At 36.7% G+C, this 14580-nt stretch overlaps 1 protein-coding gene across 1 annotated transcript in view; it reads right to left on the minus strand.

Annotated features, from left to right (window-relative positions):
- Nucleotides 1-14580, minus strand: part of USH2A (usherin) — a 513845-nt gene that overhangs the window by 181493 nt on the left and 317772 nt on the right. Inside the window, exon 40 of the mRNA XM_063288775.1 lies at nucleotides 9169-9797. Coding sequence (XP_063144845.1) covers nucleotides 9169-9797 — 629 coding nt within the window. The remainder of the gene's footprint in view (nucleotides 1-9168; nucleotides 9798-14580) is intronic.

Raw genomic sequence — 14580 nt, forward strand, 5'->3', positions numbered from 1 at the left:
CCACCACATTCCTTTCAATGTGTATTCCCCACTGTGTGCCTGCTTACTCTCTTGTAATCCTTTCCTCTCCAATCTCTCTGCTCTGCAAGGGGGAAAAAAGTATAACAACAGGTCAAGCACAGGACAACACATACTGACTGTAATGGTGATCACGTGACTGAGGGATGCTGTGAAGGTCATAAGTGCAGGCATTGGATGTAAGTTATTTTTTCAGCACTGTTGTAATTTTGAATGGTTGCTGAACAAGGCAGTCGTTAAGTGAGGTCTACCTGTAGAGGAGGAATAACCTGGTTTCCTACTTTCCATATTTATTCTACTACTGCTAGTACATAAAAGGGTTAAGGCTGGAATTACCAAGGCCACTTTCTTTGGGATTACCCAGAATATTGGTTTGAGTGTCTCCTGAAAGTTCTGTGTTTTTCAATATACAGAGATCATGTTGATTGTTGGCAATACATGTGTGTCTCTCCCTGCCTTTGCCTGTTTTTTGTCCAGCTTTTCCAGTTAACTGATTTTTTTTAATGTTTGCTGATGTTTAATAAAGAAACATCAAGCTACATTTTTGGTAGCTGTTCTGAGTGGCATGTATGATTGCTCTAGTTTGGATATAGGAACTGACTGGGAATGTGCTGGGTTCAAACGAAACAGGAAATTACCCAGAGTAATGCCAACAGCTGTTTGGAATACAGCAGGGACTAGACTTATCTGTCCCTAAACTTGGTCAAGCAATCTTCTCTACCACCCTGATAGAAGAGCGTTTATGCTAGCCATATGATGATCAATTCAAATGAGGTGATGTATTTCATGGACTAGTTAACTAGTTAATCACATCCATCCAAGCCAGCCAACTACTTCTGATTTCCTTTGTAAACCTTCCCCTTGCCTTGACTCAAAAAATGTTTTTTTTTCCTTTTCCCAGCTATACTTGCCACTTTCATAACATCATGAATCTGACAAAGTTGGCTCTGATGGATGAAAATGCATGCATTACACCATTTTTGCTTTTCTTATTGTTTTTAGAAATGACTTTTTTCCCCTCAAAATTAGTCATTCAGTCATACAGATTTACCCACAACTTGGATATGACTTCAAACTATTCTTGATATATCCAGATTATATATGTAATAACTAATATATCCAGATTATATAACCAACATCTCAAATATTTTTTCAGTCTCTTGGGGTAGTGAGTGACTACCCCCAAGACCTGTTTTTTTTTTTTTTTTTGCTTTTTGATCTCATCTTCATGGGTTTTGGCTACATCTTGCTGATGTCAGTTCCCATTATTTTAGAAGGGGTGATAATGGTTGGCTAACACTCTGCATGATCCACTGCTTTTTAACTTTTCTCACACTTAGCATGGAAGCTATTTTTATGATGTATGAAAAGTCTTTAACACTTTTTTCTATTAAGCCACCTGTTTCAGTCAATTCCTACAGGAGTCATTTAAAGCAAAGTTTAATTAATCATGCTGCTTGAGTTTCTTGCAGCCATTTCACATTTCTAGGGCAGATGCCCAAGATCTGATTAAGTTGCTGTTTCATTTCTATCAAAGAACAAGTGCTTACGAGCCAGGAGAATTAGTTATAGAATTGGCATACAAAACTATTTCATTATAGCATGGAGAATGCTATTATGACTGTATTGAAAAGGTAAGAAAAAGTATAGTGACTAGCCCTTACTGCACAAACAAAACAAAACAAAACATTTGCAGAGTTACTTGGAGAATCATCCATCTGGACCACTCTCAGATCACATGATCCAGACTGATACTGGATACAATATAGTAGATTCTACCCCAACTTTTTGCCTACTATCATCCTGTTGTTATACTTGACCAACAATTCAACATTCTAGCATTGACTGGTGGCCCTAGTCCTAAAACATTTCCACTTGCGCAAGAGAATGTCTCAACTTTTTCTCTCCCCTGCAGTTTTGATGCTGAACAAATTCTCTTGGATTGAAGAAGTTTTCATTCTACTATCTAAATATCAAAGCACCTCAGTTTTTCTACCACAGAATAGAAAGGGATAGAACTTAGCAATTTTCGCCACTGAACTATAACCTTGGAAAAGTTTCTTTTTGACCTAATCAAAACCTTTCAATTCAAAGGAAATAATAACTCTGATGAAAGAAGGCACAGTGGTAACAATTCTATAGGACCAAAAGGATGTAAGAACTGTACAAGGATTGTGTCTTTTAGAGTCAGGAACATCACTGGTTGTTCTTTTCAGCAATAATCAGTACAATATAGTTCTATCTTTGTAAACTATCTCTCAGAAATAATTTCATACCGGAAACTTTGTACAAGGAATAACCCTGGGATCTCTCTATCCCAGCCCCAGGACTTGTTACCAATGCATTGTAAGACATGCAATATATGGGAAACATTGGAAATTGTAAAAGGAGCTGGCAAATGCAACAAGCCGCTCCTATTCTGCCTGCACATTGTAGGTCAGTGAGATGCTTACAAGAACACAATGGCCTGAAGGGTTCATCTCTTTTTAAACTGTCAAAAGCTTAGCCTCAACCAAAGAAACTTGTAGACTGCAAAAACAATTGTACTACGTTTTGTGAATTCTACGCATCATCAAATCATTCATATTGATTTTATGATTACATAAAGAACAAAACTATGTTACTCTTTATAATAAATTCGATTCCAGTTCAAGTAAATATTTGTACTCAAGGTTTAGGGACTGGTTGCTTTGACAATCACAAACTTCTATTAATTTATGTCCTTACTTTCATCTAAGAGTAACCTTCGCAACTATTCTTACAAGAATTCGAGGCTACTTTAAGCACTTGCCCCTAAACCAACTGCTTACTCATCTTTTGCCTATAAGACCTCTTACTGATGATATCAACATGACAAGCATGTGGCATAAGGGAACTGACCCATTTATTTTAGTCATAAAGCTTTCGCAGTTCTGTAAACTAGAGCTCTGTAAACTATTTGCACTCTTCCCTGTAGCTTTTCACCCTATTAAAACTGAAGCCATTTTCTAGCTAAGTGTTAGGGGATAAATTGGGCCTTATCTTCTGTAACGTTAACAAGTTCATATGCAGGTAAAAGAGGATATTTTTCTTTTATTTTCTACCCTGTTTTTCTCTGTGTATATCCATCCATCCATCCATCCATCCATTTTCTATTCCGCCTTCATTATCTTTATAAATACCTCAAGGCAGCAAACAAACCTAATACTCCTTCCGCCTCCTATTCTTCCCACAACAACAACCCTGTGAGGTGGGTTGGGTTGAGAGAGAGCGACTGGCCCAAGGTCACCCAGCTGACTTTCATGCCTCAGGCGGGACTAGAACTCTCAGTCTCCTGGTTTCTAGCCCGGCACCTTAACCACTAGACCCAACTGGGTCTCTCTATGCAGTCTCTTCCTTTCCATTTCATTATGTAGACTTTATTTCTGTTGACCTGTTAGACAATAAGCAGGTGTAAGCCTTGAGCGTGTGGCCATGATCCCATGGACAAGAACGAAACCCAGACTTGATCACTGCTAATTGTGAAAGAGGAGCATTCCTTGTATTTTAAGGAGCTTTAATAAACAATAATAAACCACATGCAAACTGTCTTCTAAATCAAGTACTAGATCTCCCTCATTCAGGAGGGAAAGCCATGTACAGTATAGGAAAAAAAAAACACGTTTCATATAGTTTAATTTTGGCCTTAGTTCTGTTTAGCAAAATTTCACTCATGAAACTTCCTTAGATATCTATGGAACCATTCTAGTAATGATGAAGTCTTGAGGCAGTCCTAATCAGTTTATTTTGCACAAAGGATTTCCTAAAAATAAGACTCACATTGGTACAAGTGTCTGCTGTGTTTGAGTATCATGCCATAGGTAGAAACTATGAGACAATAGGGAGTGGGAAACTGAGGCCACTAACAACCATTATAATACTCACTATTAAAGCAGTCGCTGCCTCTCTGCTCTAGACTGGGAAGTCAAAAAACACCTATCCATCAACCTGCACTGGACCAGCATGGTAGATTGTGATCCATAACCTTAAATGAAGAGGTCTTCATCCTGCAGTGAACTGATTTGTGGTGATAAGTACAGCTACGTCTTGATCAGTGCAGATAACGAATCCCATAAAATGGTCGCATTATTAGAATTTGCGTTATTCGACATGGTATTTTTATGGAAAATATGGTAATTGGTTCCATCTTGATGGAAAAGGCAATGAAAAATTTTAAACATAAATTTTTGTATGTATATTAATGAAATATTAATATTGACTGCAGTCCTCAATCCATACAGTTAAAAAATGCCCTGTTTCTATCATTCTAACACTTCTGATCCTTGTAGAAGTTTGAAAACCACAAAGAGCTGGTGCAACTTTACCTTTTTATTTCCCCTGTGTGTTTTATAATATTGTCTACTGTAGATTCAGGCATTCCAACATCTCATCCTATTTTAGTGTTGCTATGACCATGTACATGTGATTCAATCACATCAAATTTTTGCTGTAATGTAATAATGACCCCCTTCTTTTTTGAGCTTGTATTGTTTTCCTTAAGCAATGGTGTTCCCCGTAGTAACATATGGCTGTGAGAGCTGGACCATAAGGAAGGCTGAGAGAAGGAAGATCGATGCTTTTGAACTGTGGTGTTGGAGGAAAATTCTGAGAGTGCCTTGGACTGCAAGAAGATCAAACCAGTCCATCCTCCAGGAAATAAAGCCAGACTGCTCACTTGAGGGACTGATATTCAAGGCAAAACTGAAATACTTTGGCCACACAATGAGAAGACAGGACACCCTGGAGAAGATGCTGATGCTAGGAAGAGTGGAGGGCAAAAGGAAGAGGGGCTGACCAAGGGCAAGGTGGATGGATGATATTCTAGAGGTGACGGACTCGTCCCTGTGGGAGCTGGGGGTGTTGACGACTGACAAGAAGCTCTGGCATGGGCTGGTCCATGAAGTCACAAAGAGTCGGAAGCGACTGAATGAATAAACAACAACAAAATTGTTTTCCTTTGGCAGAATCTTCCTTTTCTCCATTTTGCACACATGATGATTAGCAGCGTCTAAAACCACAACCACAACTGCACATGCACTAGCCTCAACCGAACAAGCATGAGCCTTGCATTAACTGAATTTTGGGTTGCATTAAACACGTCTTGGTATCAATTTATAATTTGCACTAAATTGAGTATTGCATTATTTGAACTCGCATTAATCATGACCTAGCTGTACAAAGCTGAGTTTTTTCTCTCTGCAACAGAGATGGTGACAGGCCAGTGATAAGCGTTGCATCTTGTTGCTGCCTCTTTAATGCTTTTTGAATTCAAATGCATATTATCCTAAGCCCACTTGGCTACCATGCATGCCCAAGAAAAGTGGTGGCTTCTTTAACAAGAAGCAGAGAATAAGAGGTGGTGCCCACATTGGACCCAAAGCACCCTGGCCCACTCCAGGTCCAAACTACAGACCACTAAACAAATGCTTTATATACACACAGAAATATACACATCAAGAGTTCCATCCAGCTCCACATAAAGTGTTCTGTATATGTATTACAATAAATTCTGATATAATGATTAAACATAGTATTTACTATTGCAGCATAACTTTAGTTGATCTCATTTAGAGGGAAGAGGATGTTTCAAGGCATTTGCATCAGTTTCCTCATTTAAAACTATTATTGTTTGCTAGGATGTCAAACTACAGTTCCATTTTTTAAATAATTAGCTTGATTCTGTTCATATTTTCCAATGCTTGATGAGCATGGAATGTATACATACTCTCTTTCACACACACAGAAATACACATGGAATAAACCTACTAATAACAGCAACAATTTTAGCAATAACGGTGTCAATGATTGTAGTGGATAATCTCTATCCTTACACAAACGTCCTTTGTTTTGTGCTCTAGTGAACAAGTTACTGTACCAATGTTTTTTTGGCACTAGTACAAGACTGAAACCATGGAAGCATGTGTGTATTTACACAAAAGAGGCTTCTAAGCTACAAAAATCCCTCTTGTTTAGTTACACTAATTTCCCCTGAATGAAGTTTGTATGTAAGCCAAAACAATAGTAGTTATCCTGTCCTCTAGAGTTCATTCCCAAATGAAAGATGTGAATAATTGAAAATTTCCTAGGCAGGCCTCTAAAACTGTTTCCTTAGTCAATGTATTCATTGATTTTAGTTTTATCAGAAATTAAAGCAAAAGCTATATTTAGCATCTATATAATTTATTTTCTCTTTCCTTTTGGTTAAACTTAAATATTAGCACAGTACTATTTAAAATATTTTATATGAGAAAGAAGCTGGAAGCATTTTACCAGTACAACACAGGTATCTAAGATACTGTCAAATATATTAAAATGTTAGAAATAGAGAAACAGACTAAATTTATAGTATTTTGAGATTAAATTCTAACAATTAAAACAATGGGAAGAGCAATGTGTTGAATTTAAGGAGACCTCACTGTAGAACAAGTGAGCCGATGAGGAAAAAGTTTGTTTGTTTGTTTGTTTATTAAATTAAAACATCGGGGGACTCTGGGCAGTTTACAAAAATTATAAGAGGGTGATGAGTCAAAATCTAGCAAGGACCATGATGTCCAAACTAATAAAAGCTAGTGGGCATTCTCTCCCTCAAGACACCCTGAATTTAATATCAACTTAAAACTGGAGAAACAGAAAACTGAAAGTTTTAAGTACTAGGAAAATTAGAGGTACCACCTCTCAGCACTGTCCAATCCAAGAACTAATGTTCCCAGGAAAGGTGCTGTTAAAGATATCCCCAATTTCAAAGGCCTGATTTTTGGGCTGCATGGAAGAAGCCTGTTTTCTGCATTGCTCCCAGGTATAGAATAGAAGCCTTCTGGAATTTGGCTTACTTATTTTTATTTTTTTATTTATGAAAACTTTTAAATGGCCCTACAGCTGAAGCTCTCCTGGAGCCTTAGTCTCCACTCTTAGGAAAGGAATCACAAGCTTCCTCTTCAGCCAAGCCTTTTGAGTTGATTTATTGTGATACAGTGGTTATTTATGTACGTTTAATTGGATTGTGACTATTTAATATTATTTTGCATTCTTCTGTCAGTGCCTAAGCATTGCAAGGATGAAAAGGAACAGCAATCTATAAATCAATAAATCAGTACTGAAAGATGTGGCCAAAACTACAACATGCAGAAGGGACAGTGCTAATTACCAGATGAAGGAGAAGCTCCATATACTGTATATGCGTGTGTGTCTCTGTGTGAGTACACACAGAGACACACACACACTTTTTTCAATTCAGAGGCTTCATTCAAGTCACGGTGTTGATCTTAATTCAAACAAAACTAAAATATTTAGCATAAAGAAATGGTTGATTGAACAATGAAGCAAAAGAGATGATGCCGTGGCTGCTGGAGAAGGAAGATTAGAATTAAACAAGACTGAACATTGCTAACAGCTCTGTTAGAACCTACAGCATGGCAATAATGTAGCATCAATACTTCTCCAATCCTACTCCATTGGCAGAATGGTCATTTGCAAGCTGGCTCCATGCCCTGCCTGGCTCCTTTGGGAAGCCCCAGGGAATATGAACAGTATCATCTAGGAGGTGCCTCTCTATGGGAGGAAGAAGTGCATCCCCTCCTAAACAGGCCTTCCCTGGATCCAGCCATTTTGAATACGAACCACCTAGAGTAGGGAAAGTTGTTGAAAAAGTAGTGGGGTTGCTACTGAAGAATACCCTAGATGAAATGGATTATCTTGATTCCTTTTAGCCATGGTTAACTATGGTTATGAGATGAAAACCACATTGGTTGATCTGGTGGATGAATTTCACCTGGGCCTTGTGTTGGAAATAAGCCCCTTGTGAGCCTCTTAAGCGTCTTGGCTACCTTCGATACAACTATCCTGGCATCCTTATAATCTGCCTGTGAGTTCATGGGGGTGTGGGGAGTGTGATATAGCAGTGGTTCTACTCTTTCCTAAGCAGACAGTTCCAGTTAGTATGGTGGGGGAAGGAGAGGTTGACCCAGCAGTTGTTCTCATGTGGTTCATTTCTCTGTCTCCCTTGTTCTTTAGCATCTACATGAAGCTGCTGGGTGAGGTCACTTATCAGTACAGGGTGAGATATCATCTGTGAACCTCTGACATGCAAGGAGACATACTTTGATCTCAGACCCATCAAAATGATATGACAGGAAATGTGCAAATGGGAACAGTCAATGGAGATAGTAACCAATTAGTTTGTACAGTACAGACTGAACTTCTGTGAGAACCAGAAGGCCACCTGGGCCGCTTTTGACTGCAGCATGACACAGAACAGTTGATGAAGGTCAGCTGTGGTGTAATATAATGGAAAGAGCTCTGTGCATGGCAGCTACATTCAGGGTAGAATGAAGTCTCTAGAAGTTGCCTATGTGAAATCACCAGTTAATTAATATTAGGAAATGAATAAGGTAGGGAAAGCATGTGGAGTATGATTTCTTCAATACTTTCCAATCCCTTTATCAAATGTACTGGTAAATCTGTTATGTGTAATGAAGCAACATGTAGCATCTTTATGTCTGTGCATTTTTCTGCTCTCCCCTCATGATTTACCTACTTTATTTATTTATTTATTTATTTATTCCATTTGTCTCCACCCATCTCCTCCCATTGGGGGACTCTGGGTGGTTAGTTTATCTAGTTCGTGTCTATGTGTGCTCCATCTGGGGCAGATGACCAGGAGGAAAGAGGGGTTTGAGAATGAATCAATCAGCAACATTACAAGCCACTGCCCGACTGCGTCTCCCATAGGAATGCCCTGGGAAAAAATTTTTCCTGGAACAACCCCTTGCCTGATGTGGCCTATTTTCAAATTCAACCTTTGTTTGGCCACCTTCTCCCTTATTTATTTATTTATCAATCAAATTGATCACCGCCCATCTCCCAAAAGGGACTCTGGGCGGTTTACAATAAAAGATAGATAAAAATATAAAACTATAAAACCCTGTAATACAGATACAATAAATATAATAAAAACCTCAATGGATAAAAGTTCTTTATGATTTGCAGGCAGAACTGGGTCCTTCTAAGAAACTAATACCCAATTTGGTCTCATTCAGTTCAGTTTTCAGAGAGTTAACCTTCTGACAGACAGAATTCTGAGCCCCTTTTCATCATTCCAGTGATTGGAAACAATAAAAATGAGACTGAACAAACCTGGGCAGTATATGGACCTAATACTTGCACCTTAGGAGGCTGGATGTTTGCAGGTCTTGAGGGCCTGGTGATGACTTCTACCCAAGAACTGCTGTTAACGCCACCTTGAAAAGTGCTTGCCGATATTCTATATTCATATTGCTTCCATGGGCTAAGACCAGTACTTTGATCTAGATAACTCTTGGAACAATTGGAGGGCAAAGAGGCTACTGTGGATGCTTGTTCTGTTCCTTTCACTCTCCTCTCTATTGTAAAGTTTTCAACCAGTCCATTTGGATGAAGAGGAGATTGCCATGATACTAGCACAGATGTTGGTGTGTCTGAGTATAGTTCTGGAGCAGGGATGTCTTCAGGTGCATCTGGAAGAGTCTGTATAGGTGGGGCCTCAGAGGAAAGAGAGCACCCTTTGGAAGTGCAGCCTTCTACTTGAAATCGATAAACTGTATAAGGTTGCAAGAAAGATACAATACATTTTGATCTAGCTCCTGGAATAGTAATGTGCAGCTGGCCGTTTTGGTAGATGTTGTAGTGAGTGACAATGCCATTTGGCTTTGAAGAAGGCTGCCAGTAGATGGTTGCTGCTCTGGATTTCACTTCCAGGATTAGTGGTGGGTCAATAGATCCTGGTTCTACAACAGAGGAAGAGGGAAAAAAAGAACAAGGTAATTGTCCTAATGTGCAGCCATTTCCTTTTTTGTTTGTGTGTTATAATGCACAAATGAAATGTTTTCACCAGAAAATACCTTTGTTTCATCAAGACAATATGAGAAATGGAGGGAAATATCACCCATAATTTCCCTTTATTGTAATGAATGCAGCAGCAAACAAAGATTATGTAACTATTTATTCTTTGAAAGCTATCACTTAGTTCTCAGTTGAATTGAGAATCCCATTGCTCTCATTTTCTAATAACATTATGCCATAATGTAATTTGTTCAATCTGGGCTTAGTATGGTAGATGAACCCCTCCATTATGATTTAGCAGTAACTAAAACCAGCCCCACAGTTAATCCTGGCTTAACTCAACCACTATAGTCAGTGTTTCTACAGAATATTAATTTAACCCACTTTTGCAATGATTTAGAGGAATATACTATGGATTCTGCTGGTGGAGGGCATTCCTTAGGGACACTGCTCAGAACGCTGCCACTGGCAGAAAACAATTCCAATTTCCCTTTGTAATTCCCAACTTCCATGAGCAGATCTTAAGGAAAGATGGAGGACTGCAGGGACAAGGGATAGATGGGTGAATGTCAGCCCCTCTCCCATTTATTCAGTGAAAAAGTTCCATTGGATCAAAAGCCTCCCATGGGTAAGAGGACCCTTCCAACAAGTGAGAGGCTTTTGCTGAATACAGACCCTTCTAATTAAGAATTAATATTATGCTTATAGTTCTTTTTATCTAACTTGAATCGTTCGTTTAATTGGAAGTAAGTAAACCAATTACACGTGTGGCCTTCATTTTGTAGTTCTTCCTGAGATTTTAGAATAGGCAGACCACCTGGATCGAATTTTAATAGATCTTTATATCTTAACCATTTAGTCTGGTCCCCTAAGCTTTCTCTTCTTGATAGGGCTTCTAATGGTGATATCCAATTTGGTATATTTGGAAGTAATCTTCTTTTGTATTTGTCCCAGGTCTTAAGTAATGTTTTTCTAATAATGTGATTATTAAATTCTTTGTTCAATTTTACTTTTTCATACCAGATATAAGCATGCCAACCAAATTTAATTTCGTGTCCTTCTAACCGTAAAAGTTTTTGATCTTCCAATATTAACCAATCTTTGATCCATAGAAAACAACAAGCTTCCAGTTATAACTTAAGATCAGGTAATCCGAGGCTTCCTTTCTCTTTGGCATCTTGCAATAGTTTAAATTTAATTCTTGGTTTTTTTCCCTGCCATATAAATTTCAAAATGTCTTTTTGCCATAACTTAAAAGTTTTTTCATTTATCAAAACTGGAATTGTTTGGAACAGAAATAACATCTTTGGTAATATATTCATTTTAATTGCAGATATTCTTCCTAAAAGAGATAATTGTAACCTACTCCACCTCTCTAATTCTATTTTAATCTCAGACCACATTTTCTCATAGTTGTTGTGGAATAATGCATTATTATTAGCTGAAAGTACTATACCCAAGTATCTAATTTTCTTTTCTATTATAAAGCCATTTTTTTCTTTTAAAATTTCTTGTTGTTTTTGGGTCATATTTTTACTCAATATTTTAGTTTTTTGGTTATTAATTTTAAATCCTGCTACCTCTCCAAATTCTGTTATTTTTTTCAATAAATAGTCTATCGAATCTAATGGGTTTTGTAAAGTAAACACCAAGTCGTCTGCAAATGCTTTCAATTTAAATACTTGTTTTTTTTAATTTTTATCCCTTCTATTCGTTTATCAAATCTTATCTCTCTAATAAGACCTTCTAAGACAAGAATGAATAATGGAGATCCCTGTCTCGTTCCCTTTTCTACTTTACAATTATCTGTTACTTCTTCGTTTACTATTATTCTAGTTTTTTGTGATAAAAAACTGCTTTGAATAAATTGCTTTGATCCCCGTCGTAAAGTCTTTTCCAAACTCCATTTTCTCCAATACCTTGATCATAAATCTCCAATTTAAATTATCAAAGGCCTTTTCAGCGTCCAAAAATATTAAGGCTATTTGGTTTTCATTATGATGATGTGCATATTCCAAAATATCTATCACTGATCTTGTGTTGTCTTTTATTTGTCTTTTTGGTAGAAAGCCATTTTGATCTTTATTTATAATTTCTTGAAGGACTATTTTTAATCTTTCAGCTAATGTTGCCATAAAAAATTTATAATCATTATTAAGCAACGAAATCGGCCTACAATTTTTAGTTAAAGTGGGATCTTGTTCTCCTTTTAGGATAAGAGTGATATTTGCTTCAGACTATGACTTGGGTATCTTGGACCCCATCAAAATCGAATTCATTAAGTCTTTAAGTGGCGTTAAAATTTGTTCTAAAAATAATTTATAATAGCCTGTAGATATACCATCAGGGCCCAGTGTTTTTCCTATTTTAAGTTCTTTTACCGCATCTATAATTTCTTGGTTAGTAATCGGGCCGTTAATACTGAATTGTTGACTTTGTGTGTTAATTTGGGAAGATTTTGGTTATTAAGATTTTTTTCTTCTGAAATTTCCTGCTTTTGATATAGCTTTGAGAAGAAAGTGAAAAATGCTTTTCTAATTCCTTTGTTATCTACCACATCTTCCCCACTGTCTCTTATTCTAGTAATCATTCTAGTAATCATTTAAATCAAAATTTAAAAAAGAAGAATCAGAATCTGAAAAACAATTATATTTAAATAATGATCATGTTATTACAAAAATGTATCAAATCTTGTTACAAACAAATCAAGAAAATGAACAAGTTAAAACATGCATGATTAATTGGGCAAGAAATATTGGTTATGACATTCCATTAGAAAAATGGGAAAAAATGTGGACTAAGGATTTAAAGTTTTCATTATGATATAATTTAAAGGAAAATTTTTATAAGATGATGTTTAGATGGTACTTGACACCACAAAAACTAGCAAGAATGTATAATAACACTTCAAATACATGTTGGAAATGTCAGCAAATGGAAGGAATGTTCTATCATATGTGGTGGACTTGTAGCAAAGCAAAAAAATTTTGGGCACAGATTCATGATATGTTTCAGAATATTTTTAAGAAAAAGATGGGGAAAAAACCAGCTTTTTTTAATTAGGTCTCTTTGATGGCGATCAACAAGAAAAATGTAGTAATTTGATGCTTTACATGATCACAGCGGCCAGATTAGTATATGCACAGTATTGGAAAAGGGAAACTATTCCAACAATGGAAGAATGGATAATAAAACTCATCAAATTAGGACAAATGGCAAAATTAACATGTTTAATGAAAGATAATAATATTTTGAAATTTAAGGAAATGTGGCAACCAATTTTAGATTACCTGTATGCAACTGATGAAAATGAAGCAATGATATTGGGTTTTGTATTGTAAAGAAGCGAATATTTTGAAATAAATAGTAAAATAAGAATTCAAAATTATTGGGAGTTACATTAGGGGTTTTAATATATATCTTTAGCTAGTTTAGTCGGAAAACTCTTATTTATATGATTTGTATATGTTGACACACCTATTTTCCTTAGGAAAAAGAAAAGTTAAAATTGTAAGACATTATAGCAAGATGTGTAGAAAAGTATGTTGATTTTTTTTGTTAATTTGTTTTGTTGAAAAATCTTTTTGTATATATGTCTTGTAGAATTTTTTTTTTGTAGAAATTTTTAATGAATAAAATCTTGCAATAAAAAAAAAAAGAAATAATATTATGTACTTCCTCCTATAATTAAAACAAAGCCACAAGATAAGGAATTTCAGTGTTCAATAGTGGTATACTACTAACACGAATTGCAGTGGAAAAATAGCACCAGAGAAGAGCTCTTCCTTGTTTGCCTTCTGGTGTTAGATTTCTTAAAGGCTCGTCTAATGAAATATCATGCCTAAGTGGACGTTTGGTATGATGCAGCAGGAAACTTCCCAGACCTTTCAATTTTAATAACATCTTAATGTACTAATTCTGATATCCAAAAGATTATATGTAAGTTTAGCTTTCTTCCTCCAGTTCAATGGAGAAAAGGCCATTCAGATATTCTGCAGGCCAGGGCATCTCAAACAAACATTGGATTCCTTGGTCTCAGAGACTTAAAAACAAGGCCTGTCTTCATGGCATTGGGCCAGTAGTTCCTAGTTATATTAGTTACTAGGGCTGCCTTTACTTCAGATGTGATTTGGAAGAAGTGTTTTGGACCATGCACAGTCACAGCACCTTTCCCCTGTCCATTAAAGTAGCCTGACCTTTTTCAGGCTTCTATGCAAACCAGAAAAAGATGGCAGAACTAGGCTAAAATATATGACAGAATTTCTCTCAAGAGACTTTCCCTTGTTCTCCTCCATTCTGCTCCCCCAATTAGATCAAAGGACTAGCCAAATCCTTTGGAGAAGATGGCGGGCAGAGGAGGCAGGTGGAAGGTAAAAACAGCTTGCCTGCTCTAACCACTCCATGGCCAGATGGACTTATCTGGATTAATTCATTATTTTAAGAGAAATGTGGAACTGAGTAAGAACCATGGTTCTAACTTTTGCTGCTATTTTTCCAGATCACATTCTTAATTACTTTCGTCATGCCATTGTAACAAGCCTGCATATTTCATAGCCCAGTAAAACCCATTCCTGTGCTTCTTGTTATATATGCAACATTTCTGCTCTCTTCTGTTTATCATTCTAATCCATTTTTTGCAATTTATCTACTCCCTGTTAATATTGTAGGTGATTTTTTACTGTGACTGTGACAGAAGCTGCCGATTTAGCTCTTTCACCTACTGATAAA

The sequence above is a fragment of the Candoia aspera genome, chromosome 1, assembly GCF_035149785.1.
Source record: "Candoia aspera isolate rCanAsp1 chromosome 1, rCanAsp1.hap2, whole genome shotgun sequence".
In the NCBI taxonomy this organism is placed as follows: Eukaryota; Metazoa; Chordata; class Lepidosauria; order Squamata; family Boidae; genus Candoia; species Candoia aspera.